This window comes from Sinocyclocheilus rhinocerous, unplaced genomic scaffold (genome assembly GCF_001515625.1).
Source record: "Sinocyclocheilus rhinocerous isolate Xijiao unplaced genomic scaffold, SAMN03320098_v1.1 scaffold1384, whole genome shotgun sequence".
In the NCBI taxonomy this organism is placed as follows: Eukaryota; Metazoa; Chordata; class Actinopteri; order Cypriniformes; family Cyprinidae; genus Sinocyclocheilus; species Sinocyclocheilus rhinocerous.
Window position 1 is genome coordinate 195,001 of NW_015654942.1, and position 15,132 is coordinate 210,132.

The window sequence follows — 15,132 nt, forward strand, 5'->3', positions numbered from 1 at the left end:
GTGTGATGGGCGATTCGGCTCTTTGTATTAAGCAATGCATAAATACATGATGCTGTTTTGTTCATAATTGTTTATGCAATTTACGAAATTATATTTGATTTATATGAGTTAATTTAGACGTAATGCACGTTTTTTTTTATAGACAGTTACTTCCTTGCGTTGACAATTTAATGTGCTGCATTATTGTGCTGCATCATTGTGCCCTCCTGTGGCTTCGGGAGACAAGCCAAAAGTTTAACCTATTTAATCTGCATATAAAACATTAGAAATTAGATATTTGTTTCATTTTTATTTTGTTTTTGACTTAAAACAAAAAAATATTTGTTGTTTGTCTCAATAAATTGAGTTAATTAAAAAATACAGTGGTTAAATGTAAAAAAAAAAATTCTATTGCTCTTGGTTTTAAAAAAGCAGTGTCACATGATCTTTCAGAAATCACGATTCTAATATGCTGAGGAAACAATTGCTCAGGAAATAATTCTTATTATTATCAAAGTTAATAACAGTTGTGCTGCTTAATATTTTTGTGGAAACCATTACACATTAAATTTCTTGCAGGATTCTTTAATGAAAAGAAATGTCAAAAGAACAGCAAAAAAAACTTAATGACCCCAAACGTTTGAAAGGTAGTGTATATTACTTTTTACTATGCAATTCTGACAACATGTTCTAATTAGGTCTAATACTATATAGTCCAATATAAAATGCATTTATGTTTAATATTATGTGACTCAATAGCTTACGTTATTGTCGTTTAAAAATGTCTTACTTTTGATCACCTTCCTGAGAACAGGCCTTTCCTCCAAACGGACCTGCAGATTGAGGAACTCACTGTAGCGCCGGTTCACCATATGATATACAACAGGCTGATCAGACTTTGACCTCTCTGAATCTCCAGCGGTTTTATACTACGAACACACAAAACGCAATGAATCAATACTGAATTAGTAAAACAGGTAAAGAAAATGCCCCTCAAAAATTCCTTTTCATGTAATGCACTGATTCCAAGTTATGTTCCAAATTAAATACAATAAACTTTGTTTTAAAAAACTTTATAAAAAAATGTCAATAATTATCGATACCGAACGATATGAAACATTATGTCGTTGATACATTTTTTAGCTATATCGCCCAGCCCTAACCTCACCTTTCAATAAAAGTGCCAAAGAGCAGTCTGATGGTTTTCTGGATGTTTTCTGTACACAGCCAGCTCCACTGGTCCTTCATCAGCAAGCACAAGATATTCAGAGCGATATCTGCCAGGGCAGTGTCTGCACCATCACAAACACACAGCAGTTTGAAACATCAAAATTTGGCTGTGTAAAGTTTAGGTTAGATCATATCAGATAAATGCTTTGATTTCACATAAAATAATTAAAACTATAACAAGTTGTAGTTCATCAACACTATACTGCCCTCTCCAGTTTGATCGGGTGTACAACAAGTTCCTTGTCACATTATCCGACACAATTCCAACGTGCATTTGAGTATTTAAAAAAAGAGTTTCAAGCTCTGGCTTTTAAAGTTCTTAGTTGATCTACCTGCTCCTCTTCCTCTTTTTTCTACAGATCTCTGCTCTCTCATGTGTCTTCCTCCTGCATAATGACTCTTGACACCCCCGTCCACCTGCTTCTCCTGTTCCTCCACAAACCCCTGCAGATCTGACAGGGAGAAACCTCGAAGAACCTACAGAAAGAGATGAAAAGGGACGCGTCTGCCATTAACACACAGAGAATCAGAGCCAGTTACTGGGAGTACTTAATCAGGTTTCTGGGGTACTTCACTGGCTGGAGCTGAATAATGGCACTATTGTCTTGCCACAGCTGCTTTACAGCAGAAAGTCAGAGCAAGTCTGCAGACTTTGGCCTTGACAGGTTTCACAGAAAAGCACATAGTGTAATGATGGGCACAGGCTCTGATTTTTTTGTAGCCTCAATGGGTGGACATCACACATGTTTGATATTTTGAGCAATAAGTAAAAACCCTGCCATTCTCAAAACAATGCATCAATATTATATTAATTATATCTGTTCATGTTCAGGTTGCATGGACAGATTGCAAACTACTATTTATGTGGTTTTTGCATGATATGAAAGACTCACTGAGCAGCGTTCACTGAAAGAGTACGTCACTTTAGGTTGCAGGCTTGGAACGTTAAGAGTAGGAGCTATTTTACTGGAGAATCTCAGACGGGGTCTGAAATATGAAAGGACAGTTTGTGAAATTAAAAACAATAGGAATACTGTCTTGACTTATGTCATCTAAGTCCCATATATTCTAACTTTCTTTGTGGGTCTCCTTCATCTGTGGGGCTCTGGGGTTCTGAGCGCGGAAATGCAGTCTTCAGAGTGTCCACTATGTTCTCCACCATCTGTTTATATGGGAAACATGTCGTACAGACAAACAGGCAAAACAAACAGAAATGTCACACTAAAAGTCTTTCTAAAGATTAAAAGGAATTTAAGTACAGTATGTCATGTCCCATGATAAGAGTGACCTTGTCTATGCGTGAACTTGACGGCTTTTTCTGGAAAGCTGCTGTGGCATCAGTGTTGAGGGCAAGAAATTCATGCACTTCCTTACTGTTAGCTGCCTCTGGGATGGCGCACAGTTTCTGCAGGAGTCGAAAAGGAAGTTTGAGAGAGAATAAGTCTAGGGTTTTTCATAAAAGTCACATTTCATCTGGCCAAAGTTTTATCAGTGAAGGAAAATCTCTTACCCTGAGGAATGATTCCAGTTGGCTTCTCCTGGCTTCCACTTTGTCTGTGTCTAGGTTGCTGAAGGGAAGGTCTGGGAAGAGTTTCTTTGGACCTTTGACATCTTAAATGTGAGCAAACATTTTTAATATGGATCAAAGTCGAGATGATGCACCTAACTGTCAACATGACATCTTTGGTTATGACTATTTATAGTTACAGTTACAATCTCAGTACAGCATGTAAAGATATTAAATATTTACATTAACAAGATTTGTCGTTTAAAAGGATTGAGACTTCAGTGTACTGCCCTGATGACAAGCTAAAACTATATATATATATATATATATAGTTTGAAAGGTAGTGTATATTACTTTTTACTATGCAATTCTGACAACATGTTCTAATTAGGTCTAATACTATATAGTCCAATATAAAATGCATTTATGTTTAATATTATGTGACTCAATAGCTTACGTTATTGTCGTTTAAAAATGTCTTACTTTTGATCACCTTCCTGAGAACAGGCCTTTCCTCCAAACGGACCTGCAGATTGAGGAACTCACTGTAGCGCCGGTTCACCATATGATATACAACAGGCTGATCAGACTTTGACCTCTCTGAATCTCCAGCGGTTTTATACTACGAACACACAAAACGCAATGAATCAATACTGAATTAGTAAAACAGGTAAAGAAAATGCCCCTCAAAAATTCCTTTTCATGTAATGCACTGATTCCAAGTTATGTTCCAAATTAAATACAATAAAGGAAAAGTCTTCCTGTAATTTCTGAGAGTCTCACCTTTATAGTGTAAAGAGTATAAGGATGAGTGCTGTTGCTTCTTTGCTCTTTGGCTGTGCTAGTCCCAGTGATTTGCAAGTTCTGAATAGTTACCGGTCCCTCTAGATTTCCCAAGTTATCGAAAACTAACGAGTCCAGACCAAGGCTTCTGGGGATGGAGTTTGATGTGTAAGTCAGGGGTTGGACTGGACACTCTTCCACTGTACTCTCCGGTGATGGAGGCTCTGAAATGATCACATTTTGTCTGAAACACTTCCCCAAAAGACCCAATGTGTCTTCCTCCAGACAAACCAAGCCACAAAAGTCTGAAGGAGACATGCAGTCGCAGAAGTTCTCATCATCTGAGTCTGTTCGTTTCAAAGACTCACTAGATATCTTTCTCTCATCTGAAGAGGGTGAATCCAGGTCGTAGTCAGTGTGTTTATAGAGGCGGCTGGTGCGGTAAGGAGATCTGAGCAGTTCGGCTGTACTTTGGGTCATTCTTTCTGGAAAAAGAATGCTGGAACTTCTCGTCCCTTGTACATTTTCATCAGAGGACCACTGACTCTGGAAACTTGTTTCAGATGAATCATGAAGGGGAGCTGTGGATTCAGACCAGGCTGTCTGCATGCTGGAGGTTTCAGGACAGTTGGAAGTAATTGGGGAGTCACAATCCCAGAAGCTGCCAACAGATTCTTCCTGGTCTTCTGGAGGTGTTTGCTGTGGGCTTGGTGCTTCTTTGTCAGTGGATTGGGTGAACACATCTACAATGGTCTGGTTTAACCAATCTGGATTGGATATTCTTGCCACGAGGGGCAGAACAACATTGCAGGTGATGAGCTCTCCCACCATGTACCGGCCTGTTCTTGTTTCCAAATGAGATTTGGGAATAAGGACGTGCATGAGGAGATCTACCAGTGCTCTGGTGTAGCAGAGCTGGTTAGCTGGGCCAGTCAGGGCAGGGTGAGGAAAATCAGCTCTAATGTACAATCTCCGTAGTTTTTGTGAGTTTGAAAAGGTTTGGTTAGACTCTTCGTGCAGTGTGCGTTGGAGTTCCTTGGCTTGGCTAAAGCTTTGCAGATGGCATCCGCAAAGCTCTAGAACCCTCTGGGCCAGCGCTCTCCGGTCCACCTGCTTCGCCCTCCTCTTCAGTTCAGCGGCCGCCTCCAGCATGGCATCCCTCACCTCCCATTCAAACTCATCCCCTCCTTTAGAAACAGAACTGCAGTACCAGGATGACACAAAGTCACAGCCTTGTCAACGGCACTCTGAATCTCCCAATCCAGTCTTTGTTCACTCTCTGAGGTAGTGTGAACTTCAGGGGACTGACGCAGCGGTAGAAAGTGCTCCAAATGAAGCAGGCTGTTGGCATCCAAAGCGACACGAGATCCCAGCCATCCACCCAGCACGACCAACAGACTGGTGAAAATGCACAGCAGCCACACATTCACCAGAAGATGGAACAGAACTAACCATGCAATAAAAACTACAACTCCAAGAATGCTCCTCTGCCCCAGTAACTCAGAGAAACTCCACGGATTTGGATTGGCAGCACCAGGCATTTTGTCACATCTGAGATCTTAAATTGGAAAGGGATGGACTGTCAAATAAATAAATTATAATAATTAAATTAAATGTAACATGAGAGCACGTAAAATGTGTTACAAAATAAAATACAAAATGTTAACATCTCAACACAAAGGACAAGCAAGATCTTGTTTTTCAGGTAAACATTTATATTTTGTTTTAATCTCTTTATTGCATACCTCATGTGGCAGATTATAATCCGTATAAAATAATAATACTTCAAAACAAATAGCCTAATAATTCAAAATAAATTGCCTAACATTTAATAATTTAAGTTCCTCGTTTTGCCATGAACTACAGTATTATCATATTTAAGTCTGATATACTCACCAATAGAAAAAAAATGTTTTGAGGGAAAACTTACTGTTTCAGTGAGGTAGTGAGCAAATGAGAGGTCACAGTTCCTGATGATCATTAAACCATCCGTGACTGAAACAATCTTCTTCACTGCACATCGTCAGGTAGATGTGCCCAAAAGCTGTCTATGAGATGGTCAGTATACCAATATTGTCTTTTAAATGGTGTTTGCATCGCATGTCGTTGCTATCGACGTTTGCAGTCTGTCTAATCTACTTGACTCTAATCAGATTATTTAACAAACTGTCCGCAACAGACTAGACTTGAATTGTTAAACCCCGACTGAACAACGCCCTCTACTGCAGCTGCTGTGAAGTTCAACAACAATAGCCCTTTCTGATCCGCAAATTCCAGGGCCAAAGACATGACCATGCTTTTTTTTCTGTTCTGTAGGTGATAAATGGTAATCAATTAAAAAAGTTAGTGAGGAATTTTTATAGCCTATATATTTTTTCAAATCTCCATTAAAACGGAACAACATTTCGTTTATTTAAACTTAAAATTTAAGGTTGGCCTAATGAAAAGTCATTGTAAATTTGAAATAGCCTGCTAAATATTTGTATACGAATTGCTAGAATTATTGATATCTTATTTCATTGTCGGAAGCGCATACAACTATTTTAACTGTAACTGTAACCATTTTAACTGTAAAGTATAATAACAAGAATGAAAGATTATAAAAAAAATATTAAATCCTAAATGCAATAAAAATAAAACATGCAATATAGACCTAATATAACCTACTATATATGGAGTTTTAAGATTTAAATGTAGTTTGAATTAGGCTATGCATTCCTTTCCTGCCTCTAAGTCAGTTTTTTTTTTTTTTTTTAACGAGCAACAAAGTGTAAATTAGAAATAAATAAACACCAGGGACAAGAAATGTTCCAAATTGATGCGTATCATTTAATTCAACAGATCAGTTCATCATAATAACATTAGCCTAATTACATAATGTGAAACAATAACAATTTGAATTGATAATGAAACTTGCAACTTACATCTGTTAACACGATTACAAACAACAGATAGATAAATGACACAAGTAGCATTTAGTCTAAATAAATTAAATAGACTACAAAAATATACACCTTAACACAGATGTCAGAAACACGGAGGTCTGGGGACCCTTTCATGTTCATAATCTGAAAGATACAGGGTGAGAGTTACATTGTGTCTCTTTCTCTAAACCTTCTGCCTTTACCACCTTTACACACGTGTTTTTCCTGAAAAGGGCAGATGTCTTCCTGGCACTCCCAGCACGGCTGAACATCATGGCCATCAGAAGCGTCGAGATGGCACAGATCGCAGCCTTCGGTTTTCGTCTTTTTGCGAATCATCCGTCGAAGCTCCCTGCGTTTAACGTCATCCACACAGCACGCCACGTCAACCACGCTGATGCGCTTGGGGTCCCACACGCAGTCCTCCTCGCGACCAGACTTGATGGTGGAGATGTTGCTGTTTGGTGGAACCCATGCGCAGTCGTACCCGTTGCTGTGCCACGATTTCTGGAGAGGATGATTGTCACCGTCTATTTGCTTCACTTTCCCCACACGCACCCTCAGTTTGAAAACGACTTTGTCCTTCTTGTCAGTATTAAGCGGGTAACATTTGGCTTTCTCAATGTTACGACTGACATAAACCCCGGGGCCCAGCATTCCATCTTTAGAGCGTTCAAATCCTTTATCAATGATGGTTTTGGCGTTTGTCAAATGTGTGCCGTGGAACATTGTATATACACGGCCTGACTTCGGTTCCTGGTTCTCGGACAGAGATTTACTGCGGTCTTTAACAGCTTTCCAGCCACAGAAAGACACACCTCTCTCCATTCTAAGATTGAATACGAAGATTACATTTATATATACACCCACTAAAACAACGTTTTATTTTAAAAATCTACTCATATTTGCTCACCTCCTTCAGGATCTTCTATGCCACCCGTCAACTTTTTACTTTCGATTTCGTTGCATAAGAAAAAAAAAAAAAAAAAAAAGAACAAGAGATTTCCTTTTGTTATCGTCGATACCATGAAAAAAGCTGTGTTAAAACTTAACACTAAGGATGTTTTCTAGGCATAGATGTTTTATAAAAACGTGGTTCTTGATTATTATTACATTTCTAAAGGAACCAAAATGTTTAACATCCTCATGACAACTTTTAAATTAGGTTATATAGGCCTAAAGTAAATTCTTACAGATAGGCTACAGTCCCTCTGGAACATCTTTGCCTTTCTGATGCACTGTAACAAAACTTTTCATCATTTATCATTTGATTAACTTTTCCTTTAGCCTATAACTTTGATTTAACGTAAAATGTTAATGAAACAAACTTAGTTCTTAAAAATTGGGTTATATCCTTTATTTTATTTAGCTATTATTATTGGGCTATTATTATCCAGTGATGACAAGCAGAATAATCCATTCCTGGGTTTTAAACCAGTCTTTACATAGCATATCCACCAGGGTACCCCATATCCCACCTAATTTCCTCCGAAAGAAAAGTTTTTGACACAGGGCCTCTAAAAAAAAAATTTTTTTTTAAATCTGAAACTAGAGATTTTTAGATTTTAGATATTTTCACTTGTCTTCATCTTAATGTGGTACTGTAAGAAGAATTACATTCCTCTTTTTTCTTCCTCATTTTCCTCGCAGTCATACTCGGCTTTTAATAGGGCTGTCACACTCTCCATTTTTTCAACAGTGCAGCTTTAATAGTGTGCTCTGATCTACAGTAGATGCAAATTAAGAAACGTCTCCAAGCCATTTATTTGCATTTAACCAAATGATGAAGGCTTCACAAGTGAAACCATGTGAAGGGTATGAATAGAGGTGCGTGAGCTTGACCATACATATATGTCTACTTAAATCTTCTTTCTTCCTTTGATATAATGAATGTGGTGTATGATTTCTGCTGGAACAGAAAACAAAACTGAAGAACTGAGAACCCTCACAGCGCTCGTCTAAAATTATGATGGAGACAGGTGAGTTATTGAGATTGTACGTGAAAAAAATTATTTTCATACTATCTTTATTTAATATTGTTCGATGTTCAATTTGTAACGCGTTACTGTTGGGGCTGTAGCTACATTTACATTAAATGTGCTCACGTAAGTATTCGTAAATTATAATTAAATTTGTGTTAAAAAGTATATGTCGACAATAGCATATATTTGTATATACCGTAATAGCACATTTGTTCACTCTTTTCATCTAAATGTGGGCTATATATAAAACATCTAGGATAAATCTAACTTTTCTGAGAAAAATGCCTCTCTGAAAAGTAAATGTACATTTTTAAAGAACCTTTCTTGGCCCAGTTGTAAAACTTAAAAAATAAATAAAACAATTAAAAGAAACTTTAAATACATTTTAAAATCTGTACAACAACTGACACGTGCAAATATGTGCTTTAGAATACGGGTTTTTCATAAGCCAAGTTGTGATAAACGTAATTACTTGTTAAAAGCTAACAGAAATGGTAAATAAACAAAAAATTTCGTGTAAATCATTGTTTTTGACACTCTTGTTTTTTTAAGAATTGTTTTCGACTCAGGTGACTATAACAGTGTTCGTAGAGACCAAAGTGTGTAGTAAATAACCGGGGGGGGGGGGGGGGTTGGGGTGCAATAAAAAAACTTTCTCAAGAGCAATTTTTGAAAGGGACACAAATAATACAGCTAAAATTGTACTTGTAAGGACAAGTATACACAGCCTTACTACCAGGGCTGTCCTTAGGGGGGTGCAACTGGTGCGGTAGCAGCGGGCCCCGTGCTTGAGGGGGCCCCGCAGGAACAGACCGAGGGGGACCGATGTTTAAGTGAATAAAATAGCCTTGACAGTCGAGTTACACAACTATTGACTTTGTTCTCGCTCAGCGGACTAGTGTGTGTGTGTAGGTGATGCAGGGTTGCCGGGCTTTCGCAACAAAACCCGCCCAATTGCTACTCAAAACTAGCCCAATCAGTTTCGAGGGGGGTTCCCCGGTAAAAATCGCGTTCGGGGGTAAAATACACGTTTTTCAGTGGGGTTCCTCCCACGGTAAAATTCACATTCATATCATGTTATTTGGGTCGCTTCAACCCGCAAGTGGCAAAAGTGTTAAAGTAGCCCAGTTCCGCGGGAAAACCACGGACTCGGCAACTGAGGTGATGTAAAAGAGGAAAGCAGGCATTTGGACCAAAGCACTGTGAGGCAAGGGAGGGGGAGATTCAAAATGTTTCTAAACTTAAAACGAATTTTTGCCCCGTTTGCGTTGTTTTACTACTTACAAAGTTATTTAAAGTATAAAACATTGTTATTTACAATACACAGCTGGTTTTTAATCATATTTTTAGGGGGGACAACCCTCAGATGGGGAGGTCCTGTCCCCCCCCGGGATTTCCGCCTATGTAAATATATGACTAAATGTAGTCGTTTTCTGCAATCTATCCCACAACAGTAAAAATTTCAAGCCCTCTCTTGTCTCTTTCTATATGTCAAGTACTGCCATTTATGGCTGTTAACGGGTGGATTATGACATTGGGCTAAACGACTGTGAGTGCACACCCTAAACCACAGTGAAACTAGTCGTTAATATTCAGCATTCTTTGCGTGAAATTACGTAAAAGATACTTAAAACAACCTTACTGTGAATTTATTAAAATTTTATCAAAAGAGATATGCCCATGTGATGTTCTTTTTATCACCATAATGTAAATAAGATTTAAGAAATTACAAGTTTTAATCAAAACAAAAAAGGTTTGAATTAACAGTAATTAAATTTGCTTATGTCTATATTACTGAATATTAATATACAGGTCAGAAGAAAGCAGGAGCTTTTGTAATAAGTTTGGAATTTTTGTTATTGAAGTTGTAAATAAAACAAATATTACTGGAGTAGTTTTTTTCAGTTTTTGTACTTCAGAATTTTTATTCAATCTATTACTTGCAGATTCTTTGTAGGTAATTGTGGAATTTACTACCAATTGTTTCTACATGATTTGTTTTTTTCAGTGCAGATTCAAAAACCCTTGAATAAGAGTCACTGGGGTACCCTATATATGTTGAGTGTGTATAAGCAAATTGAAAATCAAGATAAAACAAAAAATCTTCAATAAAGCCAAACTATCAGAATGGTTGCATAGCATAGGTTTAGGTAAATTGTTTTTATTTTAATAATTGTTTTAGTTATTATAAATTATGTTATATTGATTTAAACGATATAACATAAAACCAATAACTATTTATGATGACTTCTCAATGATTCAAATAGCAAGGACTGTCTGTGAATGTTTTTAAAGATTCTGCGAAAATCTTACATTATGACTATGAAACTAGTCGTTAATATTCAGCATTCTTTGCGTGAAATTACGTAAAAGATACTTAAAACAACCTTACTGTGAATTTATTAAAATTTTATCAAAAGAGATATGCCCATGTGATGTTCTTTTTATCACAAAAAAGACTTGTAAATATCCACACTGTTTAGCTATTGTTGCTTTGTTAAACTGTGAAGTCACTGCTCTGTAGTGTAAGGTCACTATCAACGTAGAAAGCTTTTGGAACAGACTTTATTTGCATGCCTTTATTATGTATTCATATAAATACATAGTCATTATGTACATTTAATCTTGGTTATTCAAAGAAAATCAGATTAACCAGAAGGTTCACGAAAACATGGCATTTTTGCTTTGCGCTATTTTATACAAACAGTGTTTTTGATCTTTGTAGTGCTTTGTTATTCTTATTTCTTAATTCCATAAACATTTGTAAATATATTTCTTTCTCCCCACAGAGTATTCCAAGAGAGTATACCAAGGTGTCAGAGTCAAGCATACGGTCAAAGATCTTCTTGCAGAGAAGCGATTTCGACAAACAAATGCACCCCGATTCAGTGTAAGTTAGCCATCATTCTAACCATCTGGTCTGATTTTCTCACATATTATAATCCCATATCCATAAGTGTTTTGCTCTGTCTTTATACAATAGACAGTATCTGAATTCAAGAATTTACATTCACGACATACAAACAAATATAAGTATAAAGTGTAAGACATCTCTCACACAGCCACACTGTTTAGCGCATCCATGCATGTCATGTCCTTGTTACTTTTTTTGGAGATAAATATCAGGCACACCTGCCAAAATCAGATCTACCTTCCTGAAAGGGGACAGACAGGTATTGTTACCAGTAGACGGTTAAACCCAAGCCTTAAATGAGGTAATCACTGAGGGATTTGCTACAAAATACAAAAGAACAGACAGTCCTTGTGCTCAAGTGAACTCTGGCTGCAGGTTGTTGTCTGCTGTTGTTTTGTTTTCTGTCCTTAGTGAAACTAATGGACCAGTCGGTTCATGCAAATGCCTCAGACGAAGTGGATGGCCTCAATATATATATCTGAACAACAGACCAGCAAAGAGATACACATAACATATTCTACATGATAAATAAAAAGCACTAGTTCATTATAGAAATAAATAGTTAACTACTATAAGAATTCCCTTTACAGACTGCGAGTCTCTAACAAAGAACGATATCTACTAAACAAATTAACTTAATTCCACTGCGTTCTTCTCCGGCACGTTGCAGAGTCAACTGGGATATGTTTCCAGTCATCCAATGATTTCTTTAGATCCTTGTGGCAAAATCTCATGAGAAGAGTACACACTCCACCGGAGGGAAGTGTACATTCAGAGCGAGGAGGGGAGCGCTGTTGTGACACTGGCAAATCATATTCAAATATCTTCCCACATGATTTGCCTGGCTTTCAACAGAACAAGCACTAAAATTTGCGCCTTCCTCTCTTTTTCTCCATATTCTCACTGGCTGTAAATCAGGCAAATACAATTCATTACACGCTGTCGTCTTAAGTGAAGATTATGAGAAACACACATAGACAGCCTGTGTTAATGTCAACTGACTCTCTAATGTTTTTGGTTTTCAGACGAGCAGCAGTTCCTCTCAGCCAGCTTTTGTACCGATGCCTGGTGAGTCCGTCTGGTAATGCTTATACACTCCTAGATCTAATTAGATAGTCAGGTGTGCTCAGTGAGAGGCTAATTCATCTTGAATCAGGGAGTTAACAGAATTTCCTGCTTCCTCTTGCAGGGTCGCATATGCTTCCTGGTTACTACAGTATGCGAAGATCCTTCCTCCCAGACTCAGAGCTCTGCCATCCCATGAAGCAGTACTCACCAGACACTTACTCTTCGGCGCTGGGAAGCAAGGCCTTCTCGTACGACCACCCCTCCACTTATCCTTCCTTCATCGACAGCTACTACACTCCTGATTCATATGGAGATTACAGAGGGCCAACATCTTATACCACCAGCGGAGGGTCACTGTTTCCACCATCTACACTACCAACACTACTACCAAGTCTGTCTGGAGAGACATCGTCACACTTGCACTTGGTATTTACACTTCCTACAACTGACATTATTTGGGTCAAAGATGTAGATGAAGAGTTTCCATGAAAAAGAAAAATCTCTAAAACTCATCTTTTAAGTTCTGCTTGTGTTCATGTTGGTTTCATATGGTAATGAAAACTGAAACAGTATCAGTTCAATAGCTCCAGAATGAATAAATAAATAAATAAATGGAAAAAAGTCCCTACACCTTGAATATATGTATGTGTACACATCTTAACCATTATTATCAAGCACATTTAAAAAAAAAAAATTATATATATATATTATACATATAAATTAATTTGTAAATATTATTTATGAATATCATAGGTTTTTTAGTTTCACACCACATGACATTTACATTACCATTCAAAAGTTTGGGCTCAGAAATGATTACTTTTATTATAATACTTTTATTTAAAGGACACATTAAATTGATCAAAGTGACATTAAGGACATTCATAAGATTTCCAAATAAATGCTGTTCTTTTAAACTTTCCATTCATCAAAGAATTCTGAAGAAAATGTATCACAGTTTCTACAAAAATGCCAAGCAGCACAACCTTTTTCAACATTAATAATAAGAAGAAATGTTTCTTGAGCACCAAATCAGAATGATTAGAATGATTTCTGAAGGATGCTGATAATGATGCTGAAAACTCAGCTTTGCATCACAGAAATAAATTACATGTATATATTAAATATATAAATACATTTAAAATATTTTCAATTGGAATAATATTTCACAATATTACTGTTTTTGCTGTATTTTTGGTCAAATAAATACTGCATTGGTGAGCAAAAGAGGCTTCCTTCAAAACATTAAAATACCTTACCGACTCCAAACTTTTGAACAGTAGTGTACAACCTGACATAACCATGACATAAGGTGACGCCACATGTTTTTGTAGAAAGTTATTTTTATATATTATATATACATTTTTTTGTCCAAAGAATAATAATAAAAAGATTATGTCAGACTACTTGATAAATTATTTTCTTTTTAAGAATTCAATTATTGTAATTAGACTTCTTTTTTTCTTCAGTTGTATTACTCTGACATTTTTTACATTTTGCCCCAAAAATACATATCACAATTAATTTTTGAATAAATTAATAGCGTCACGTTATTGACCCGTTTTCTAACCATATTAATGAAAAGATTATTTAGCAATGGTGTTTCTCTACACTACAGAGAGACCCTTGGGATCAGCCATCGGAGGACCCAGTCAGTCAGTCAGAAGTCATATGTCCTGAGGGTTCAGCACCTGGGGCAGACTCACCATCCCTGGGAGGGCCTGACTCTGGCAGTTCCTCTCCATACCGTCTATCCTCGGGGCGCAGTGGGAGCTCCATCCCATCCAGCTCTCAGGTTTATACTCTACAACCCCTGGAAGATGTCCCGTACCCAGCAGCATCGTACGCCTCTGCTTCCAGCTACTCCTGCCCGCCATACATGACAACACCTGGAGACCTGACTGTGGTGAAGATGACACCCGTCACCTCAGAGGAGGCTAGTGGTGAAGTGGTGTCTCTCAGTGACACTACAGCCTGGGCTAAAGATGATGGAACTGGCCCCTGGTTGTCATACGAGACTAGGAGGGCTTTTTAAGAGGCTTAAATGACAATACAAAGACTGTGGACTGATCTTGTGCAATGACACAGCATCTTTATTCTTATAGAGAAGGAGATTATATAGGTTCATCATAAAGATGACCCCAAGAACTGCTGATCACAATATACAATTTAAAAAAAATGTTGTATTGCTTAAGGATACAGCAAAGTATGTGTCGATAGTTTAGTTAATTCAAGGTTTAATTATGCATTTTACATGCCCAAGCGCTCTAGAATGAATTAGAAAGCAATGCTAGCTTTTTTCCTTTCTTATATTTTCACTTGTAACATAAGCCCTCAATGATTGGCCACGAATATATAACTCGAAAATAACACCAAATAACACTTTTTTTAAACAACAAGTATGTTTAGACTTTTGTCAGGAATGCCAATATAAAAAAAATAAAACATGTTTTGGCTTGAAGAAAGTGTGTTATCTTTATAAAACTGAACGGAATAGGCGTTCTAAAGAACAAACCTCTGGATACGAGTGCTGTTGTTAGGACGCCACTGAGTTGTTAAGTTAAGGCCCCCTTAGAGACAGGAGTGAATGAGGACATAAACACATCGCCTGTTCAAATTGATCTCACTTCGGACAACTTATCTCTAACACCAAATAACACTTTTTTTAAACAACAAGTATTGTTTAGACTTTTGTCAGGAATGCCAATATAAAAAAAATAAAACATGTTTTGGCTTGAAGAAAGT

General features: G+C 37.3%; 2 protein-coding genes and 1 pseudogene across 2 annotated transcripts; 1 reads left to right on the forward strand and 2 right to left on the reverse strand.

Annotated features, from left to right (window-relative positions):
* LOC107717869 (sorting nexin-19-like) overlaps positions 1 to 5,662 on the reverse strand; it is a 16,032-nt pseudogene extending 10,370 nt beyond the window's left edge.
* Positions 5,663 to 6,364: 702 nt separating this feature from the next.
* Positions 6,365 to 14,169, reverse strand: LOC107717871 (uncharacterized). Its single transcript, XM_016524750.1, has 3 exons — positions 14,094 to 14,169; positions 7,337 to 7,374; positions 6,365 to 7,252 (listed from the first exon to the last, which is right to left on the reverse strand). The coding sequence occupies exon 3, from the start codon at positions 7,249 to 7,251 to the stop codon at positions 6,589 to 6,591; it is 663 nt and encodes a 220-aa protein (XP_016380236.1). The 5' UTR covers position 7,252; positions 7,337 to 7,374; positions 14,094 to 14,169; the 3' UTR covers positions 6,365 to 6,588.
* On the forward strand, positions 8,263 to 14,877 carry pou2af2 (POU class 2 homeobox associating factor 2). Its single transcript, XM_016524749.1, has 5 exons — positions 8,263 to 8,402; positions 11,195 to 11,295; positions 12,345 to 12,387; positions 12,509 to 12,813; positions 14,006 to 14,877. The coding sequence occupies exons 1-5, from the start codon at positions 8,390 to 8,392 to the stop codon at positions 14,420 to 14,422; spliced, it is 879 nt and encodes a 292-aa protein (XP_016380235.1). The 5' UTR covers positions 8,263 to 8,389; the 3' UTR covers positions 14,423 to 14,877.
* Positions 14,878 to 15,132: the final 255 nt, after the last annotated feature.

What these genes read in the sequence shown, in the direction of transcription:
- pou2af2 (XM_016524749.1), top strand. An exon ending in CAAATGCACCCCGATTCAGT is followed by an intron (nt 11,296 to 12,344) that starts GTAAGTTAGCCA and finishes TTTGGTTTTCAG; the next exon opens with ACGAGCAGCAGTTCCTCTCA. An exon ending in CATCGTCACACTTGCACTTG is followed by an intron (nt 12,814 to 14,005) that starts GTATTTACACTT and finishes TCTACACTACAG; the next exon opens with AGAGACCCTTGGGATCAGCC.
- LOC107717871 (XM_016524750.1), bottom strand. Translation starts at nt 7,251, where the DNA reads ATGGAGAGAGGTGTGTCTTTCTGTGGCTGGAAAGCTGTTAAAGACCGC.